Source organism: Lepidochelys olivacea (genome assembly GCF_965140295.1).
Source record: "Lepidochelys olivacea isolate rLepOli2 genome assembly, chromosome: 11".
Taxonomy (NCBI): domain Eukaryota; kingdom Metazoa; phylum Chordata; order Testudines; family Cheloniidae; genus Lepidochelys; species Lepidochelys olivacea.
In genome coordinates this window covers 63,239,545-63,261,254 of record NC_140421.1, presented here as the reverse complement: position 1 = coordinate 63,261,254, position 21,710 = coordinate 63,239,545, and the positions used below count along the sequence as shown (strand labels likewise).

The following is a 21,710-nucleotide window of genomic DNA, read 5'->3' as shown; positions in this document are numbered from 1 at the left end:
GTATACTTCCCATATTCTAAAAGATTAAATTCAATAGTAGTAGACTGTAGCTGACTCACTGAACTCACACAGGCATGAGTCTCTGTAAATCTAATGATTACCTATTATTCTAGCTTTAATGATAGAGATTTTGCAAGTAATACAGTTTCACTTCAAAGAAGGTGTGTTTTAGACAGTCAAACTTCAGTCTGTTTCATATACTTAAATTTATGGTTCAAGTATAATACAGTTAAATCAAGCCAAAGTCCAATCCTACAAATGAATCTGCACAGGAAGATGCCTGTGTGTGCAAGGAGTCCCACTGACTTCAAGAACAGGATCCAATACTGTAAGTAGCTCCAAGTTTCCTTCACTTCCAAAAATTGCTACTGTCCTGCAATACTATATTCTTGGTCTGCCACTGCAGGATACAGTAGGTTTCTGACTTTAGATGAGCTCATAACATCAATGTGAATTAATTCTAAAATAATAAATGACCACTGATTTTTTTAAATCCTTAAATATAGTAAAGAGGAAAAAGCAACTGATAGATGATGTAAAGGTCTGAAAAGAAAAACAGAAGTGCAACAGGAGCAGCAATCAATCATCAATTATCATAACAGAATAAAGAAAAAGCAAGCAATATGTTAGCTATACATAATACCGATCATAATAAGAAAAATGTAGGGATTTATGGTGTGAAAAACTGTTAATTATATGAATTTTCACATCTCAGAAGAAAGCGTTGGCAACCTTCCCCCAAATAGTTATCTGCTCTTATGCTACTTAAGGGCATGTTTCAGCACTAGAAAACACGGTAAAAAACTGAAGTCAGAAAAAATTAACATTCTCCAATTTTGTTAAATTCTTCAAAGAGAACGACTGACTTTTACTGCAACTCTTCCTTCAGCTCAGTCCTTGTCAATATCAATCAGTATGAGAATTCTAATTAATCTACATTTTGTTTTCCCCTTAACTAGGAGGGTATCTATTCCAAAGGAATATTCTCATTTTAATGGAAAGGACATTATGCATATAACTACTTTCATCATCATAAGAATATACTCCTAAGAGCTTGTCTACCCGAAGAATTAGACCATGGTAAGCTGGGTGTGACTATGCTGCTCTAGCCTGCTCAAAGTGCATTAACAAACTGGTCGTGTGTCTCAGCAGGGTGTGTGCACATGGGCAGTTAGACCATGGCAGGGCAGTGTGGGGCAGATTCAGACCCCCAGCTTGCTACCGTCCAATTGTTCGTGTAGACAAACACTAAGAAAGCGGTCAATCTCTTTGTCCATGAATGGCGTAAGCCAGGGAGTAGGTGGAAAGGTGCTGTTAACATTTTTTAAAGATATTGAAGCTGCAGAAGATTTCTGGACTTAATTTTTTTTTAAAAAAATTCTTGAACAAGCATCAGAGTTAAGGTTAGAAATCTCTCTCACACCCAGCCTCCAGATATCTGAAGTGTCAGATGTCAGAATTTGGAGGAACCAATACTTCTAACTCCTCGGATAAATTCTAAATTAAGTGAACCCATGACTTCTTACATTGTAGAAAAATATAATACAATACTTTGGAGCTGTTTTTCCAGACTTCCGTGCCTTCTGGAAGTAAGTTACATTTGAAAGACAAGAGAAATGGGCAAGAGAGATCACTACATCCCATTCTAAGAGAAGTTAACCTCTTAGAACACTGATATATTGAAGTGTAGTATTTGCAACCAAAAAAGTAAAAATGGAAAGTTTGAGATGAATTCCACTGAGGTGTCTATCATCAGATTTGTAAAGGCTCTTATTTCATGTATTTTTCCCTGTATTGATTTTGTGAGTCAGAGTGCAATAATCCTAGCATGTTTTTTAAACCTGTGGTCATACTAGATGACATTTTGTGACACTGGAGTTAATCTAGCTGTGATGTTCTCACAATTGAATCTGTGTTATCTGAATCTTGAGAAAATTGAGTTTCCTGCTTCTGCAATGTTATGGAACTCACATTTTGTGCTAAAGAAATATAGAAAGCATTTTAGTTCATGTCTGTTGTTTGTATGCTGACATGTGAGTTATGTAATTTTAGTAATAAAAAGAAAATCTTAATAGGAAGTGCTCAAGAACTTTAGAGTTTTATATCATTGCAGAAAACTATTTCTTTACACTTCCTGATACCTTTTCCCAATTGGATTTCTCTATTAACACACCAAAATAAACTGTAGAAAGTAGTCAATGTCCAATTCTCTGTCATGAGTCTCTTGGGGATTCAACTTCCAATAAACTAATATTGCCACAAATTTTTAAAAAAGTGTCAATTCTCCTTATGACCCATTCTTGTATCAAAATAAACTAAAAAGAAAAACTATATCAAGTTTATTTTTTCAATATAGCCATCGTATTGTATTATAGTAATCCATTTTCCGTATCTGCTGATACAATCTTAGTCATTAATATCATTGGTGGTATCTATCCACAAAGATATTTTCCTAGAATGTCTCAGAGTTGGCATATTAATTTCTAGAATGGCTTTTCCATTTTGAAAGTAAAAAATAAAGTTTGTAGTATAGTGATTTGATCTAGGTGACCAGATGAACTTCTCTACTTGTCTTTAGACTTGTTTATAAATTAAACAAGGGTGTCTTTTTATTATTTTTATTGTTTCTTGTCTAATGCATCTGCAAGACAAGTATTACTCTTAAATGCTACAACAGGAGCTCCATCTCACCCTTCTGCACAGAAAGGAGGACTCCCCTTACTAATTCCTTGCAGATGGCTCTTCACAGAGTCAGGAAGGCTCTAGGGGAGCGGAGAGGGCAGGGAGCTATGCTAGGTGAGGTAGAAACTAGACAGCCCTATGATGTTTGGTGGTGGGGAAGGATGCACCTCTAAAGGTTCCCTAAGAAAGAGAATATCTATTCCACTTTGGTTTTCCACAGACAGTTAGGATGTTGCTTGGACTGTACAATTTTGATGTATTTCTTGCCAATCTAGTGATTTGGGTTTTGGAGGAGGTGGGGAGCCACAATTTCAAGTGCATACCTTTCCATGTGAAAAGTATTTCTGAAGAGTATTTCCCTAATAGTTCCTCTAGGTTTTTCTACTTCTTATACAGTCAATGAGGCATCTATTAAACATGCAAAAGTAGAAGACAGTAATAACAGTGTGAGAAAATAACAGTTCCTAATATATTTTATTTTCTTTCCCACTGAATTCTGATTCTTAGGAGGTCAAGCTTTCTAAGCACTCTTCCAGATCCACAATGAGTTGAAGCCCCCTTTACAGTCAAGATAACTGTAAAAGAAACTTTTGTACAAGGGAGGCTTCGTTTTCCCCTTCATTATGTCCTAGCTCTCAGGAACAGCATGGAACAGTCAAGGAACATCAGCAACTGGAAAATCTCTACTAAAGGATACATAATAAACTCACTATGTGGCCATAAATGTTGAAGTCTAGTAAATGTAGGTTTTAATTATGAAGATGGCTATTAAAGGACAGAATAAAGGGGGGAAATTGGGATGAACCAAATGTCTGGGTTCATATCTTTCTAGGAATGGGATCTGGATTTATAAAAGTCAAAGTATATTCACAAACAGTCTTAAAATTAACATGCATATACCTTCTCTGAGAGGCATAGTTTTAATATTCTCAAGGGTTTGATTCTGAATGACAGGGTTATACCCTCCTTTCCCACATGTTAATTCTACTGGTGCTAATAGAGAAGAATAATCTAAACATGTACTAAATATTGCAACTGAAATCACACAAACCCTTAGGTCCTTCATCCTTCTTGCTGGGAGTATCCCTGATAGGGTCATCAATACTGCAGTCTGTCCCTGCCCAGGAGAAATTACAGATGCAAGTGGCTTCATTACTACACACCTAGAAAAGAAAATGAAAATAACTGTTTTTAAAATACTTTTGATTGAGGTTATTCAGCATATGTTAGAAATAAGTTATAAGATACACAGGATAAAATTTACCACAACAGATACTATAACAAGAATGATTGTTTAGAAAGTTCAAAAAATCAATAACCTCATCAAGTACATAGCAGGTTAGGGTGGAGTGTTCACCCCACACTAGCCCAGGAAACATTAATGTGGCTGGGGAGGAGTTACGTAACTGATAGGGCACACAGAGGAAGAGTGAGGTTTGATGAGCAAGCACTGATTCAGGATGGGGCAGAGCCTAGGAGAAGCAGCAGGTGGGGCTGGAATAAGGCTAAGCAGTGAGAGCAGAAGGGGCTGCCATGTGCAAGCCTCCAGTTGCTCTCTGTGCTTAAAAAGGAGAAGGGGAAAAACCCAGGAGAGTAGAAGCCCTGGGGATCCAGGCCCTGAGAAAAGGAAATACCTATAGAAATGTAGGAGAAGGAAGCCTGAAAGAGGAGAAGTAGAAAAAGGTTTGGGGAAATGGCTGCTAGGTTTGGGATGGTTCCGAGCTTGACTACTGACTCAGAGATCCTTGGAACCTGGAGTACTGGGCAGGCCTGGGTTCCCCTCCCAGCCACTAGGGAAGTGGCACAGTCTGGGCAGTGAATTGGAGGACTGCCTGAGACAGTTCATACAGAGATCCTTTGATACCCTGGAAGGGAAAAACTATAGTGACTTGGCCAGAAGGACAAGCCATGAAGCGGGAGCACCCTGAGTTACAAAGAGGGAGCAATCAAGTAAAGAGGAAAGATGGGGACACAGGGTGAGCAACCAAAGGAGGAGGCATCAGACTGGTCAAGAGGTAATCCCGAGATACAGCCAGAAGGAGGTGCCACAGTGGTAAGCTGTAAACCCCAAGACACAGGTATATCAAGTTCTTAGTTTTATTTTAATTTCCCAGGTAGATAAACTCAGAAGATAGCATGGCAAGAGTAGAAGACTCCATTACAGCTCAACTGTCCCGTGGACTCTCACCATTGCAGGGGTATAGGGGGCTCTAAGAACCCTTGTTTTTATTCATGGGCAACAGAGATCTTGGGTCTGGGTGGATGAGGCATTTGGTGAAGCCATAGTCTAGCCCTTATTAATTTGCTCTTTTCATGAAGCTGGGAAAGGGGGACACAAATTAAGTTACTTATTTTATGTATCCATTTTCAAACTGATCATTGTAATCAGAACCACTTTCAAACTTTGGACTTCATACTTCCTTAGGCAACTTGTTCCAATGTAAGAGAGAGGGGGAATTCTGAGTTTCAACTGACAGTTTCTTCCTCATTCTTCCAGGCTGGTGGTGTCAGTCTATCCTCCAGCAGAATAGGCCAGAGATTCACTTTAAGACTGCACTTAGAAGGATACCTCTGTGAAAATTTGGGCTTAAACCCACCAAAAATTACATTACACTTGTAATAAATATGAACTCCTACCAAACCCATAAAATTTAAAATACTAAGCAATAATGGACAATGGTAAAAGAAATTAGAGATGGAGTTAAGTTGCTGAGGAAAGTGATTGAAGGAAGGTGTTGTGGAAAAGCAGTTAAAGATAGAAAGAATGAAATTTTGATCAACAAGATTAGAAGGGCAGTTAGTCATCAATAGAGGTACCTAATCAACTGGTACATAATGTATAAAAACTATAGACTACACAGTCTATAGATAATGCTTAACCAAGTTGACAGACGGTACAATGCTGACGATCAAAAGTAAATAAGCCATGTAATTTTTGTTTATACCTTTATCTCATTCTGCATCCTGTAATATTCACTAAAGAAGCTTATCAAGAAGGATAAAGATAACTTTAATCTTACTTGTAAGAAAGGTTTGTTGAACTGAAAATTCGAATTAGCAAAGGCACAATAGGAATGTGGAAAAAAATTCAAAGTTGTCAAGAGAATGTCTGGATCCCTTTCTTAACTCCTATATTGCCCTCGGTCTCTGTGCCTTTCTTTCTTTCTCCTTCGCTCTGAACCCAATTCACCCTCCTTTCAGTCTGTCTCCCTTTAGGGATTCTCTTCCCATATGAATCTTTCCCATAATAAGAAAACAACTTCCTAATATAGAGTCTAGTCCTCTATGGCGCATATCTGTAGAAATTATAGCAGTCTCTTATCCCTTGTTGGCCCTGCTCTCCTTTAAAAAACAAACAAACAAAAACGGTGTGTATGGTGGGGAGCACAACTAGCCAGAAAAATGAAGTGTTTGATCAATAGTTAAGACACTTGATAACTTAGTCAAATAGACTCAGAGGCGAACTATGAAGCATAACATCCCTCAGTGTAAACTGATGTGGTAGGGTGGAAATAATGTCAAAACTAAGTGTAGTTTAAACCAGGGGTTCCCAAAATGTGGCCTCAGCCCACCTTGACACAGTCCTGGATGGTCTACCGGCATGACTGAATTCTCCAGTCAAGCTCAGTCTTAGGAAATCTTTGACTCCAAGTGACTTGTGTAATCTAAATAAAAGCTATATAAATGTAATGCTTTGAGCTGTATATGCTGGACAGAGTATAGAAAAAAATTATTTTTAAAAAATAAGCTGCGGTACTGTATGTCAAGTTTAATTCTTGCGCATACAATGGTGTGTTTTGCTGCAAGGTAACCTAGCAATGTACAAACAGTCTGCCATTTACAACTGTAAAAAATGGCAAGCAGTATTTTAATCTGACATGGATCGATTTTATTTTAAAAATGAGAGGGTGCACTGGCGGAGAAGACAATGAGAGTCCCAGACCATCTACATCTACACAAAAATGAGCCAGCCAAAAAAAAATAAAGGAAGTCGTAAGAAGATATAGTGACACGTTCTTGAAGTCTGGATTTTCCTTTACTGGATTGGAGGAGGACCCATTGCCTCAGTGTGTTATATTATAAACTATTATTTTATATTTTTAATTACAATATTTGATTCTTTTCTAATTAGTTGAGAGTAGGGTTGGGTCTTTACTTACACAGCACAGAAATTTAGATGATATACTAAAAAAATTGAAAACAGTGTTTAAAGTTGGACAACTATTTTGTTTCAAATAACATGTCTTAACAATTTTGTTAACATTGTGTTGCTTATTCAGGTTTATATGCTGTACATTTATACAGTGTGTTTTCCTTGTTTGAACACCACATTTCGCTCAGCGTTTTTTTAAAAGTGTCATTTTCCTAAAAGTGTTTGGTGTCAAAGATCTTGAAGCATTTCTTTGAGTGCACATTGCCAGGGTTTTCTATATTTACAACTGTTTCCATTAAAATGAAAATAAAACATGTACGCTGTATTTACAGTTCTAGTGTGTGTAATTAAATTTTATAATTTCCCTCAAGAAGTGTTAATGGGCTGCAGTGCCTACTGCTGCAGCTCAGATGGACCTCCAAGAAAGACGTTTGGGAACCCCTGGTTTAAACAGTAATGACTTCTTTAATTAGGCAGAAGAAGACAATCTGCAAAAGCAGAGGGTCAACATTCATATTTTCAGTCCAGAGTACAATGTAGCAGCGAGGAAGGCTAAGAGGATTAAATAGCCTGATGTTTTGTATTAAGAGTACATATTAACAGTCCTAGGAAAATGGAGTTATTAATGTAACAAGCGCTGGTTACTACCTTTGGAGCTTCCTGACCAGCACAATGCAATAGGGACAATAAATGGAAACGGAAGGCTCACATATGACACAATATTGGGATTATTTATCTGGGAGAGTCTGAGGTGATTAAGAGGTATCCTACTAAATTCTATCAAATTAAGGTTAATAAATGGGAACAGAGGGATATAGGTTTATGTTAAGAGGAAGTGTACTGCATGTAAAAAGAATCCGTGGAGAATAAATAAATTAGTGTTGCTAAAGGAGGTGAGGACCAGTATGAGTGAATGAACACAAGAAGCACAAGTAAGAAGATGCCATTTTCAGGTCTTGTCTACATGGGAGATTTTCCTTGGCTATGGCCTGAGGTGGCAAGCTATCAGTGTTGCTGCACAGATGCAATCCCTGACATAGACAGGCAAAGTTATTTGCACCAATGGATCTTAATCCAATTTCAAGGAGGTATAGACACCTTACCAAAAGGAGTTAATCAGGCTTCAGATCATGACACAACCGTGAATACTGCTCATTTGTTTCCCCATACATTCAAAGTGAAACATGATCCATCCTGAAAGATGAACTTGCTCAGTGTGGTCTACTTTTCTCCGGCCGCCTTTCTGGAGCACCACTGAATGTCTTCCTATTCCCTCTTGCTGGTGCTTTCCGATCTGCTCCAATCCTACTCAGGTCCCATGCCCTTGTCCCACTTATTTCTGCTACCACCATCCTAAAGACCTAGCATCTAGATGGTACTGTAGGGCTTTCACAGTCTCTTCAAGCAGCCCAGAACACTGGCTATGCCATACTGGTTCTAAATTTTAGGGCAAGAACCCTGAATTTCTGCAGCATTAATACTGGATTCTGTGGCAAACTGAAATTATTCAGAGGTTTGAAATGTGTGGTGAAACATTAGGGAGGTTTTTATAGTACTGGAGTTTACTATTGACTTCAGTGGGAGCACAAGCCAGCTATAAGTGCTTTTGAAAATCCCACTCTAAATATTAACGTGAAAACTGCAGTGAATTGTGTCACATAATTTAAAAACCTTGTTTTCTCAACTGTTCTCTATGCCTCTCACACTGTCATAGAATTAAAGTATGTCACAAAATCCAACACTTGTGTATTCAGGAAATCAGAAGGTCTTACTGAAGATTTTAGGTACAGTACACAACACTGTACATTAGGCCCTGTTTATATTGGAAGTATGGACAGAGCTTATCTGCTGTCCCACGGATATGGACTTACCCCATGATTTGAACAGATTTTTCCATTAGAACCAATAGGGCAGCTGCTTATGTTCAAGGACTGAATTGGTAGGCACTTCCTGTCTAGACACATCATGTGAGGGCCACATGGAGCTCCATCTTCCACATATCCCAAATCTGTATCGTCATCTAAAAGCACATGAGCACCACTAGGAGAAGAAGTTTTAAAATACTATTAATATTATGACTAGAGCCTTTTAAAGATATTAAAACACAATAAAGGTAGGGATGTTAAAAGCCCTATAACTTCTTCACTCCACAGCACACTAGAGGAAAGAATATGGTATGCACAAATTCACACCACATTTTTTCTATTAATCGCACAATTCTCACAGTAGCACTGACATGAAGTAGCTGGTAACATAGAGAAGAATTCTAGGTATTGACATGCAATCTTAATTTGATCTTAGATTACATATCCATACCACAGAATGATATTTCTTTTTTTCATACCACAGAATGATATTTCTAGAAATAGTAGTTCATGTATATAGATTTATGCATATTTTATGAGAAATGTTTCATGCTTTAACTCTAACCTCAAATGGGAACAGGGAGTAAATATGGAGGAGAATAGTTGTGTATATACACACAAGAGAGTATTCTTTGTTACTTTTAGCATTCTTAATCATCAAATTTTATTTAAATTTTTTAAAAGCACCCATCCAGTAATCTGCATGCAAGACGATAAAAACGTGCCTATCCTCTGACCAATTAAATGATAACTAAAGATTTCCTCCTACCACAATCATTCATATAAAACAAATAATTCCTCTTGCTGAGATAGTACTGCTCAAAACCATGAAGTCTTATATATGGATCTTTTGCTCTTCTGGATTATAATTCTTAAACTTCATGGAAGAGCAATGTGATGTTCCACGGTAAGGTTTGATACCAGTCTCAAGAGTCTCCACGTGCATTTCAACGCTTAAATGGAGAATATCAGTGATTTTTAATAAAAGGAGAAATACCATTTAAAATAGTGATTTTTACCTCTAACAAATTTAAATTTAGCTGTTTAAATTTTTTATCTTTATCTTTTTCATAGCTTCCTAAATTCCAAGGTCAGAAGGAACCATTGTGATTATCTAGTCTGACTTCCTGGATAGCACAGGTTATGTCTACACTTAAGACACTACAGCAGCACAGCTGCAGCTCTGTGGTAGCACTTCATTGTAGAGACTACAGCAGTGGGAGAGGTTCTCCTGTTGCTGTATGTAATCGAGCTCTCCTGTCACTGTATAATTCTTCTGTTGATCTAGCACTGTCTGCACTGGGGGTTAGGGTCAGCTTAACGACGTCTCTCAAGGCTGTGGATTCTTTACACCCCTGAAAGACGTAGCTATGCTGATGTAACTTTTCAATGTAGACCAGCCCTCAGCCATAAAACTTCCCCAAAGTAATTCCTAGAGCATACCTTTTAGAAAAACATCCAATCTTGGTTTTAAAATTGTCCATAATAGAGAACCCACCATGATCCTTGGTAAATTGGTCCAGTGGTTAATTACCCTCACCGTCAAAAATTTACACCTTATTTCCAGTCTGCATTTGTCTAGCTTCAGTTTCCAGACACTGAATCATGTTCTACCTTTCTCTAATAGATTGAAGAGCCTATTATTAAATATGTGTTCCCCCTGTAAGTACCTGAAGGCTGATCAGGTCATCCCTTAACCTTCTCTTTGTTAAGGGAAATAGACTCAAGAACCACAATCTATCACTATAAAGACATGTTTTCCAAACCTTTAATCATTTTTGTGTCTCCTCTTTGACTTCTCCAATTTATCAACACCCTTCTTGAATTGTAGACACCAGACCAGGACACAGTATTCCATCAGCACCAAACACAGCTAAAATAATCTCTCCACTTCTACTTGAGATTCCCCTATTTATGCATCCAAGGATTGCATTAGCTCTTTTGGCCACAGCATCACACTAGGAGGTTGTGTTCAGCTGATTATCCACCACAACCCCCAAATCTTTTTCAGAATCATTGATCCTCAGGATAGAGTCCTCCATTGTGTAAGTATGGCCTACGTTCTTTGTCCCTCAATGTGTACATATAGCCAATTTTAAAAACTTATATTGCTTGTGCCCAGCTTGCCAAGTGATCCAGATCACTCTGTATCAGTAACCTGTCCTCTTCTTTATTTACCCCCTCCTCCCAATATTTGTGTCATCTGCAAACTTTATCAGTGATGGTTTTATTTTTTCTTCCAAATAATTAATAAAAATGGTTAAATAGCATATGGCCAAGAACCAAACCCTGTGGGACCCACTAGAAACATGCCTCTTTGATGATACCCAGTTAATAATTACATTTTCAGACTTATCAGTTAGCCAGCTTTTAATCCATCCAGTTTGGTTACAGATAGAAAAACCATTTGTGTATGCTGTATAGTCTTTTACCTGCAGTCCACTACACGCCCCTGGTGGTAAAAAGAGGTTGGGGAAATTTCTCCCTGAAGATGACCAATTCGTGGAACTCGACTAAGATTAGTGCAGAGCAAAAAGCCACAGAACACATCACTGCAAAAGAAAAACAAAGAAAGGGACAAAGACAAAGTTACCAAATAGAGTCACACTAACAATTAGCAATATTTATAAGATACAAAATGTTGTGTCAAAAGCAATGAAGACATGAAACCAACAATATTACTGCAATAAATAACTTAAGACCAGCTTCTGCCAAAAAATAACTTAAGACCAGCTGGTCACATAAAGTAATAACTTACTCAGTGAGTAATACCACAAACTTTGGTGGTACTACTCTAAATAAGGTACTAGATTTGAACAAGGATGGCAGAAGCTAGTCATAACCAGCAGATGGTGTTAACTGCAAAAGTAGAAACAAAATTCTACCAATTGGTTAATTATGAATAGCAGCATTTCCCCATTTTGTTTGAACAAAAAAACTATTTCCACAAAAATACTTGAATATAATATTTAAAAGGGCATACAGGTGGACAAACTATACATAGTTTTACATTGTGCTTTTTCAGGTAGTTTGGTTACTCTATGTTGATGCAGTTTGCTTATTTTGTATTTTATTTTATTCCCCATGTCATCACAGTACAATCATAATGATTAGAAGAATCAGTAATGTTCAGGGTGCACTACTGCATTCTTGGGAAAGACACCGGCTTATCTGCTGCCACTTTATAACAAATAAATAACAATAGCCTACAAGCCTCAAGCTGGCTTTCCTGGCATGGACTGTCCAAATTTTGCATTGAAGTCGCACACATAGCTGGATGAATACGGGAAAACAATGTGAATATCTGTATGCATTCCAAATGGCTGTTCAGTCTGACCATGTTTGTGCTCCTTATTAGCTATTTTCAAACATTCCTGCAAATATTTTTAGGGTGTTTTTTTTTTTAAATTATGAATGTTGCGGGAAATGGTTGTTCTTCACATGACTATTCATTCACCCATTAACAAGAGTATTCATCATTCATTATTCTCCTACTTTTAAAGTTTCAGTCATCCAACCAAGGAGCAGATATATCATGTGACACAGCAAACAGCTGTAGTGAACACGTTCACAAACCATGCATAGGTCAAAATTTGTTCACTTAATCAGATCACTTACAAATAGTAAATAAATTAATAAACATCTAAGTACTCCTGAATGATTCCTGAACTGGAAAAAAAGGGCTAAATCAAATAAGTCTTTTACCTCTAGTTATATGCTTTCTCAACTAACTCCCTTCTTGGAAGTTCAACATATGCCCAAGACAATAGGGAGAAGTAAAGAGGAGGAGCTTACACTGCCAGGACTAGTAGTTGAGACAGAGGAAGAGTTTAGTACTATATCAACTGCCTCTATCCCGTGGGCACTATGGCTACTTATGACATATGTCCCGTAGCTGGTGTCATCTCTGGATGCACACTGGTAGGATGAGCCTTTGTCTTCCACAGATCACTCAGAGCTCACTGTTGTCCATGGCCTACTAGTGTCTTCCAAATATTTGGTCATATTGTATGCGAGGAGGTCCAACATGATGGAAGATCATGGACTCACTCAGTGAGAGCAGACTTCTACCAAGCTGTCACTGCAGCTTCCCCTCCCCCTTCCCCCTGGCTACAGTGTGGAATTACCCTGAGATCACAGGATCTAGCAGAGATTCCTGGGCCACGTCTGGAGGCGGAACCAGCATGCATATCTTTGGCCATTTACATCCCTGCCTGACATTATAAATGTATGACACTGTGCTGCTATCTCCTTTAACTTCTCTCCATGAGCCCAAATTGTCAGTACATCTGCATGAAAATCTAGATGTGAGAAATTCCAAAAATGTGAATTTTTGAGCCACCTGGGAATTCTGCAAACCAATCTGTGAAATATTTTGGAGTTCTGAAAATTTGTAAGAAAAAATGGAGGATTCAAAACCATGCAAAACAAACTGCTGAAAAAGTCCATTAAAAAAATCTGAAAAATATTAGGCCAATTTCACCCAAAGTATTTAGACCGTTTCTACAAAGCTAAACTTACTGTTTACTGCACTGAATCCATTGGTCTCCATCCTTTCCACAGTTTCCTTTTTTTGTGCCTTCTGTATTAAGCTTCTCATAACAGAATTTGTCAGACCCCGTAGCCTCTTTGATGAAAAAGGGAAAAGAGAATGTACTTTACATTGACAGCAACAAATATTCTCTTCATAAAATTAATGTAAAATATGTAAACAACTGCCACAAGAAAATATAAACACATGACTGAAATTTCATCCTGTGTTTTAATTTATGGAGTAGATTGTGTTTACACAATGAGCGAGGGAAAGAGAGGGAAGAAAAGACAGAATTCTATCAGGCAGCTGAAAAGGGAAAATATTTCCTACCTTATACTCAGATTCCAATATCTGAGCTGAATATCAGTCTGGAGACTCTCTCTCGGTGATTTGTCTAAACAACATCTACCTCGGTGTATATGTTCTTCACTTGAATATTCTGGGGGGTCTCATTTTGCTCACACTTACATCAGTTTTACAGTGGTGCAATGTAACTGTTTTCCTTGCTGTTACTCCTGATTTATACTAGTGTGAGAGTAGAATCAGATTATCTCTCTGGAGCACCAGATATTTGCCTCTTGATGTATCCAGGGAAAGAATTAAGAGGCCTGATTCTCCTCTCACTTATACCAGTGTAAATCAGGAGTAACAGAGTTAAACAGATACAAAACCAATATAAGTGAGAACAGCATAAATCTGAGACTAACTCACCATTTTTCAAAAAGAAAAGGAGTACTAGTGTCACCTTAGAGACTAACAAATTTATTTGAGCATAAGCTTTCGTGAGCTAGAGCTCACTTCATCGGATGCATTCAGTGGAAAATACAGTGGGGGGATTTATATACATAGGGAACATGAACAATGGGTGTTACCATACACACTGTAACGAGAGTGATCACTTAAGGTGAGCTATTACCAGCAGGAGAGCGGGGGGACACGACACAAATCAGACGTTATAACATTCAAAAACCAGTTGGAGAACACTTCAAATCTCTCTGGTCACTCGATTACAGACCTAAAAGTTGCAATTCTTCAACAAAAAAACTTCAAAAATAGACTCCAACGAGAGACTGCTGAATTGGAATTAATTTGCAAACTGGATACAATTAACTTAAGCTTGAATAAAGACTGGGAGTGGATGTGTCATTACACAAAGTAAAACTATTTCCCCATGTTTATTCCCCTCCGCCCCCATCCCCCACTGTTCCTCAGATTTCAGAGTAGCAGCTGTGTTGGTCTGTATTCGCAAAAAGAAAAAGAGTACTAGTGGCACCTTAGAGACTAACCAATTTATTTGAGCATAAGCTTTCATGAGCTTGTAGCTCACGAAAGCTTATGCTCAAATAAATTGGTTAGTCTCTAAGGTGCCACTAGTAATCCTTTTCTTTTTGTTCCTCAGATGTTCTTGTCAGCTGTTGGAAATGGCCCACCTTGATTATCACTACAAAAGGTGTCCCCACCCCCCGCTGGTAATAGCTCACCTTAAGTGATCACTCTCCTTACAGTGTGTATGGTAACACCCATTGTCTCATGTTCTCTATGTATATAAATCTCCCCGCTGTATTTTCCACTGAATGCATCCAATGAAGTGAGCTCTAGCTCACAAAAGCTTATGCTCAAAGAAATTTCTTAGTCTCTAAGGTGCCACTAGTACTCCTTTTCTTTTTGTGAATACAGACTAACACAGCTGCTACTCTGAAACCTGTCACCATTTTTCAGGGTAAGCAGAGAAGTCCTAACTTTCCTAATAAAGTAGGATTAGATAGAAGAGCCACATTCAATCTAGAACATTTTCCACCTTTCTTCTCTTTAGTCTTTTTGGGTTTCCACACATTAGTATGCTTGCGCTAAGAATAAACCTTTTCAGAGTCTCACCTACCGAAAAAGGCAGGAGCAGCAAGCTGGCTGTGTGGAGGCAGAGCAAACAATAATGGCAAATGGTTGAAAGAGAGGAAAGTAAAGAGAGAACAAAGGCAGAGCCTGAAAAGATGTTCTCAGAATTTGGTCTGCGATGTGACTTTTCTGTGCTTGGGGGTGGACCAATAAACATCCTTCCAGACTCATGGAGTTTATATAAAATTTCTCATTAACAAGCCCTTTAGGCTTTCTTTCATTAAAAATAAATAGTATCTCCATTATTTAGAATGAAACAAGAGTAACCACTAAATACAAAGTATTAGTTACAGCACAGGCACTTACACAGAAAAGACAATCTCAATAATTTAAATTAAAATATAACCTTAGAGTTAGAGAAAAAAAACGTACTGTACTGCCCCCGAGCTGAGGGAAAGGTATCAGGAGTCCACTAAACCTACTGTCCCCATTGTGCTCTGCATTAAATGCACTATACCTTGTGCTGCTTGTGACAGACAGGAAAAGGTGGAAATCTCCTAACGCCACAATGGGTAGGAACATTCTTTTCTCTCTCACAGACCACACCCCCCCCCACAATCACTTAAGCTGGGATGAATTTGGCACACACAAACATCACAATGGCATGAGTGCAACAGACTGGGACACACTGGTAGTTCACAAAAAGAAAAGGAGGACTTGTGGCACCTTAGAGACTTAACAAATTTATTTGAGCATAAGCTTTCCTGAGCTACAGCTCACTTCATGGGATGCATTGCTGTAGCTCACGAAAGCTTATGCTCTAATAAATCTGTTAGTCTCTAAGGTGCCACAAGTCCTCCTTTTCTTTTTGCGAATACAGACTAATACGGCTGCTACTCTGAAAACTGGTAGTTCAGTTCTCCTGTTTTATGCTCAAAATCATTATCCAGTGCATGTCTCACCTGAAGACGATGGAATTGATAGTTATCTGTGTGATTTAGTTTTTAAACACACACATTTATATTAAGGTATATTAACAAATATTCTGAAGACAAAAAATATATTTATTCAAAAATATTAACCTAACGTGCCTGTAGAATTTAGTTTTATATTTTCTGGTGAGTTTCGGCCTGAGTTAGCTGCAGTATATGCTGCTCACCTTACCTATATCTACAAGCACAGCAAATTATCACCACCTGATTCCCAACATATCACAGCACCCAAATACCAAATGACATCACAAGTCACCCATATTATCTCAACAGACATTTTTTCTCTGCTCTACGGTGGAAACTTTTAACTGAAGGAGGAAAGTACAGTAGGTGGAAATACTAATAATACAAACTAAAGAATACATATGAATAAAATATATTTAAGGTAGGCAACGTCAACCTACTAATTCCCCAAATGTATTTGCACTGATTGTCTCTTGTCTTGCATTCTCCATTATAGCAACGTCCCTAAACAAAAATACAACAAATTAGTGAAGGGAAACTGAACATATTACGTTCTTTTTAAAACCAAATGTTGTCCTTCAGCTGTCTTTACAAGTTCTCTTTCATTTTGATTATTATAGTTTATACATGGGGATATACTCTCCTCAATGTTTGTGTTGGGATGGGGGGGAGTGGAAAGTACCTTTATATGCTGAGGGCCTGATTCTCTACTGCACTTCATGTTGTCATTTAAACTAGCCACCGAGCACTGAAAATGCTGCCAAATCACCCACACTAGCGACAGCATTATACATCCACTTTGCAAGGTGTAAAGGCCTGCATAAGATGCAAACTAATGAAAGAATTGGCCCTTCATTTCTATTAACTTTGATGGAACTAACACCAGTAAATCACTGCAGAGTTATATTAAAATATAAACCTGTACATTTGGGTGCCCACTGATCCTCATCAATCTTGTATTTCTATTTTCTGCAAACTGCCTGCTGGCCAGAAATAAAAATCAGTGGAGAAAGCTGAATTTTTTTAAAGTGATCTGAAAAGGACCAAACTGACTGCATGTAAAACTGAAATTCTCAATGTTAAAAACAGAGCATGGACAGCACAGGCAACATCAGTGCAAGTTTTTTTACACTGCTACAAGTAATATGCCTCAACTTTAGCCAAGAAAGTGAGAGACTAGATCAGTCCCTAGGTCTACACAATGGCCCCCAGAAGGCCGAACAAAACATTGAAGAACTGCAGGGAGAGAGGGATGGATGATAGACTCAAATTTAATAGGTGCTCTGTTTGTCTGCATGAAGTTTGACAAACCCTTAGGATGAATAAACTGAGACGACTGAATGTATGAAAAAATAAGGAAGAAAAGTGAGTTAAGAAATGAAAATTTACACTGGATTCATTATTTATTGATTTGCAAAGGTTTAAAAATGTTACATACCTGATTAGAATCACAAGCATATCCATCTTGTTTATGAAGATTTGATGGGCACTGAACACCAAAAGATAAAAATTCTTGATCAAATTATAACATTTGGAGTTGTAGGACAATAAACAATAAATTATTTAAAAACAAATAGTTGGCATAAAATACATGCAGAGGAACTGTGCAACAGAAGATAGCACTAAAGATGACAAAGGGCCCCAAGGGTTATAATTACTGTGTAAGAAGCCAGAAAAATTAGGTTTATATTTATTAGAAAATAGACTAATAGGATATATGATTGTGGCGTATAAAATTCAAAGAAAAAAAAGAATGGAGAAGGCTTATTATGTTTATATAGTATCCAAAATGTGGTAGGTGCTTTACAAACAAATTAAAATGATACAGTAAATGCACCAAAGAGTTCACACTCTACCTACAGAAATGAGAGAACAATACATGGAAACAGGGAGGAAGGAAGACAAAGGTTACACAAGTCACATCACACAGCCATTTAAGAAATATCACAATGCTATTTGACAGTGAAACTCAAACCAAGAGGGAACAGAATGAAACAAAGAAAGAACCAGACAGACACTTAACCCTTACTGGGACCAGCTCCTGGGATCTGCCAATTGGCAGTGATTGTGTATTGGCAGTGATTGTGCATTGTCACAAGACAACTAGCCCAAATCTAACTGCCTATTTTGGTTTTTCTGTTTACTGATTTTATGACATTGTTGGAGACATCAACAGAAATGGCTATGCACTAAATCAGGGGTACCCAACACGGTGCCCACAGGTGCAACGGCGCCTGCCGGGGCAGTTGTGTGCGCCCACAGGACACTGCACTGCCGAAATGCCGCTGCTGAGCACAGCCACCCGAGAACCACCCGCCGAAATGCCGCCAAGAAGCGTTGCTGCTTCTCGGCGGCATTTCAGCAGCAGGGTGTCTGGCTGCCGCCCCAGTCTTCTGGAAATAGGAAGATGCTATTCCCACAGAAAGGTTGGGGACCACTGCACTAAATTGTCATGAAGTTCATTTTTTTGTTTGCAAGTATTTGTTAGATATAGTTGCTACAGAGCAACAAGTGTCCACAAAAAGTACGTTACAGTAATTTTGTATAATCAATTAAAAACTAGGGGCAAATAGCTTTTCCTCTTTAATGTTTTTGATAACAGAATGGTGGATTTGTTAAAAATAGCACAAAAGATTTTTCTGGTGTAGAGAACATTTGTACAGTAACTGGACTTCTTCAAAATGTGTTGTCCATATGCACATTTCGCTGAGGCTATGCATGCACCTCAAGAAGTGGAGATCCAAGTCTTTAGGGCCAGCAGTACCCATAGGGCGTGCGTGCACTCTGCAGTCCTCATGCTTTTCTGCAAAAGCATATAAGGGCAAGGCATGCCCACTGCCATTTGGTTCCTTCTGACTGCAGAATCCCATATAAGAGGACTCTGATGTAGAGAAGCTGGAAGTGCAGATTGTGGAACATGCATATGGATAAACATCTCAAAGAACTCCAGTTACTGTATACAGTAATTAACTTTCCTTTCTCTGTTGAACGACTGTCTATATACACATTCCACTGACATGCGTTCTGCTCTTCCTCACATGAGGTGTATACATACCATCACTGGGACGGCCGTAAGGACAATCACTTGAAGGAGAACAATTTTAAAATAGGTGACATTTGGGGCATAAAGAGGATGACATTACCCATTTATATATTTGCAGGCGCACTCAGCAATGTCTTCCAAACATCAAAAACTGAATGGCTCATAACTTTCTTAAGAAACAAAGCTTCAGTTTTGTCCATATTTAACTTTTCTCAGATGCTACATTTTGACTAACCTCTTTTAACGATGTATCTATTTATTCAGTGTCTGTGGTGAAAATTTTGGGAGTCCATTTTTTAAAATGTCATTTTCCTTCTATTTCTCATACTGGTTTAATCGTTCATATTTGCCTTTTTTACTTAACTTTTCTAAAAGGTGCAGGATTTTTAACCATTTCTGCTACTAAATGCACATAGTTTCTTAGTTGGACTATGACAGCATTCTTCTTGCTTGAGCTTTATTTTTGGCCATCAATCTATTTATGCTGTTAGATTAATTTTTCAGGGCTCTCTTTTTTCTCATGTTATTTGATTATTTTTTTCATTTACACCAGCTGCCATAAACTTAGATCACAATTCTGCCACACTGACTCATATTAAATAGTATCTTACTTTATTAGTATTATTGTTTAACATATATATCGTGGCAGTGCCTACATGCCTCAACTGTGCCAGGGCCCCATTGAATAAATCATTATACAAAAATATACAAATTAACAGTCTCTATCCTGCAGAGCTTAGTCTGAGAGACAGGCATAATAGGTGGATGAGACAAACAGGCAGACTAGGAGGAGAATGGGGTAACAAAAAATAACTGGATGTTTTAATACAGATTTAGGGCTTATCTACATGGGAAATTATTCTGAGGTAACTATTCCTGACTAACTCGATGTGTGGACACTCTTATTCTGAAATAAGAATGCCTTATTCCAAATTAGCTTAATCCACTTCTAAAGCTTTGGAAGTGTCAATCCACTTTAAATTCACTTCCTATCTTATTCTGGATTAATTTTCATGTGCAGACCAGCAATGTGTGCACAAATCTTCGCCATATATTAGCAATAATCACAATTGCCAAATGGCAGTTTGCTTTATACATTGTGGCAGGGTGAGCTTTGAGAAGGGGCTTGAAGAAGGATAATGTGGTGATTAAGGATTTTGACTGGGAGCTTTTCCCAGGCAAGGTGGTGGCAGGGAAGAAAGTGCAAAGGTGCTTGTGGGAAAAGCAGACAAGAGGGCAATCAAGGCTGGAATCACTGGGAAAGAGAAGGCAGGAGATAGTAGGATGGATAGACAGGGCATGACTAAACAGTGGAAAGTTAGGATAAGAAATTTATATTAGATGTGATGGAAGAGGGGGAGCCAATAAAAGGACTTAAAAAGGGTGGTAAAGGAGTCCAAGTGACAAGCCAGGAAGATGATCTTAGGAATAGCATGTTGAATTAACTTGAGGCCACAGGCAACAGGGCCAAATGAGAAAGAGGCCCAAATGAAAAATGAAACCAAGAGACAAGGTGAAAGTCCACAATGACAGAGAAAGGAAAGGGCTTCAGAGAAAAGTTAAAAGCTTTGTTTCAGCCAGTAGTTTCAGCTGATGACTGGATACCCACAAAGAGAAAGCCAGGCCAAGATTTTAATCTAATTGTAGGGCAAGAGGTCCAAAGTAGAGAGGCAGACTCTGAGTCGTCATTATCATAAAGATGGTTGTCAAAGTCATGTTTACAGATAAGTTTGCCCAGAGATAGGGTGGATAGGGAGAAGAGGAGGGGGCCAAGGATGCAAACCAGAGGATCCCCCCACAGAAAGAGGGAGAGAGAGGGAGGCAGACCCACTGAACTAGACGCTAAAGGAGTGATCTAACAGTCAGTGGGAGAACCATGTGAGGACAGTCATGAAAGCCAACAGATGACCAGATTTCAAGAAGAGCGTGGCGGATGGCATTAATGGCAGCTGATAGGTCAAGGAGGATAATGACGAGTTACTGTGCAAGTACATCCACTGGAAACAATGGACCTACTTGCAGAGTAAGATACTATTCAAAGTGTGTGTGTGTGGTAGAACTGGATCTAAAATTATTTTAAATTGGATTTGGATCCTTCTTTGTTTGGTGCACACATTTGGAGTGCCAAAGAACATCATGATATTCCTGCTATGTCCTCTTAAGTGAGGATAGGAAGGTGGTTTTAAGGTTTTTCTGTAACACCCATTACCTTAGTATGCAAACACCAACCACCTACTCTCAAGCTGGTTTTCTGTTGCTGCTTACTCTAATACGACTGGTAGAAGAAGCAGAGTATAAGTGCAACTAAAAAGACTAGTTGTCAGAGAGGATATTAGTTACTTTCATACTGCTATTTTTGTTAAACAAAGGAAGCACGAGCAAGGAACCAATGAAGGATGGGATGGGAGAAAGACACAACATGGCGGAAATGGGGAGGACACAGAGTCTATATAGAGGGGGAGAGAAACAAACATGGGGGAGGGAGTTTTCTCATGAACCACAGTCTCTGATCAAAACTCTTTCCCCTACCCTTTCTTTGAAACTAACTTCTTCCACCTGATAAGAGGCGGCTGGTATTTCAGCTCTACTCTGCACTCATTAGCTCTGAGGGATAGATGGGGATGTGGGCATTGCCCAACTCCCT

The 21,710-nt window shown here is 38.4% G+C and overlaps 1 protein-coding gene across 6 annotated transcripts in view; it reads right to left on the bottom strand.

Moving 5' to 3' along the window:
* Nucleotides 1–21,710, bottom strand: part of ADAM23 (ADAM metallopeptidase domain 23) — a 270,352-nt gene that overhangs the window by 25,809 nt on the left and 222,833 nt on the right. For 5 of the 6 annotated variants that reach the window (XM_084643108.1, XM_084643111.1, XM_084643107.1 and 2 more), the window contains 6 exons: nt 17,462–17,512; nt 16,464–16,527; nt 13,222–13,327; nt 11,133–11,252; nt 8,707–8,875; nt 3,734–3,845 (listed from right to left, as the gene is read on the bottom strand). In XM_084643108.1, coding sequence (XP_084499234.1) covers nt 3,734–3,845; nt 8,707–8,875; nt 11,133–11,252; nt 13,222–13,327; nt 16,464–16,527; nt 17,462–17,512 — 622 coding nt within the window. Of the gene's footprint in view, nt 1–3,005; nt 3,091–3,733; nt 3,846–8,706; nt 8,876–11,132; nt 11,253–13,221; nt 13,328–16,463; nt 16,528–17,461; nt 17,513–21,710 lie in introns of all 6 variants that reach the window. The other variant, XR_014713559.1, reaches the window with a different exon arrangement.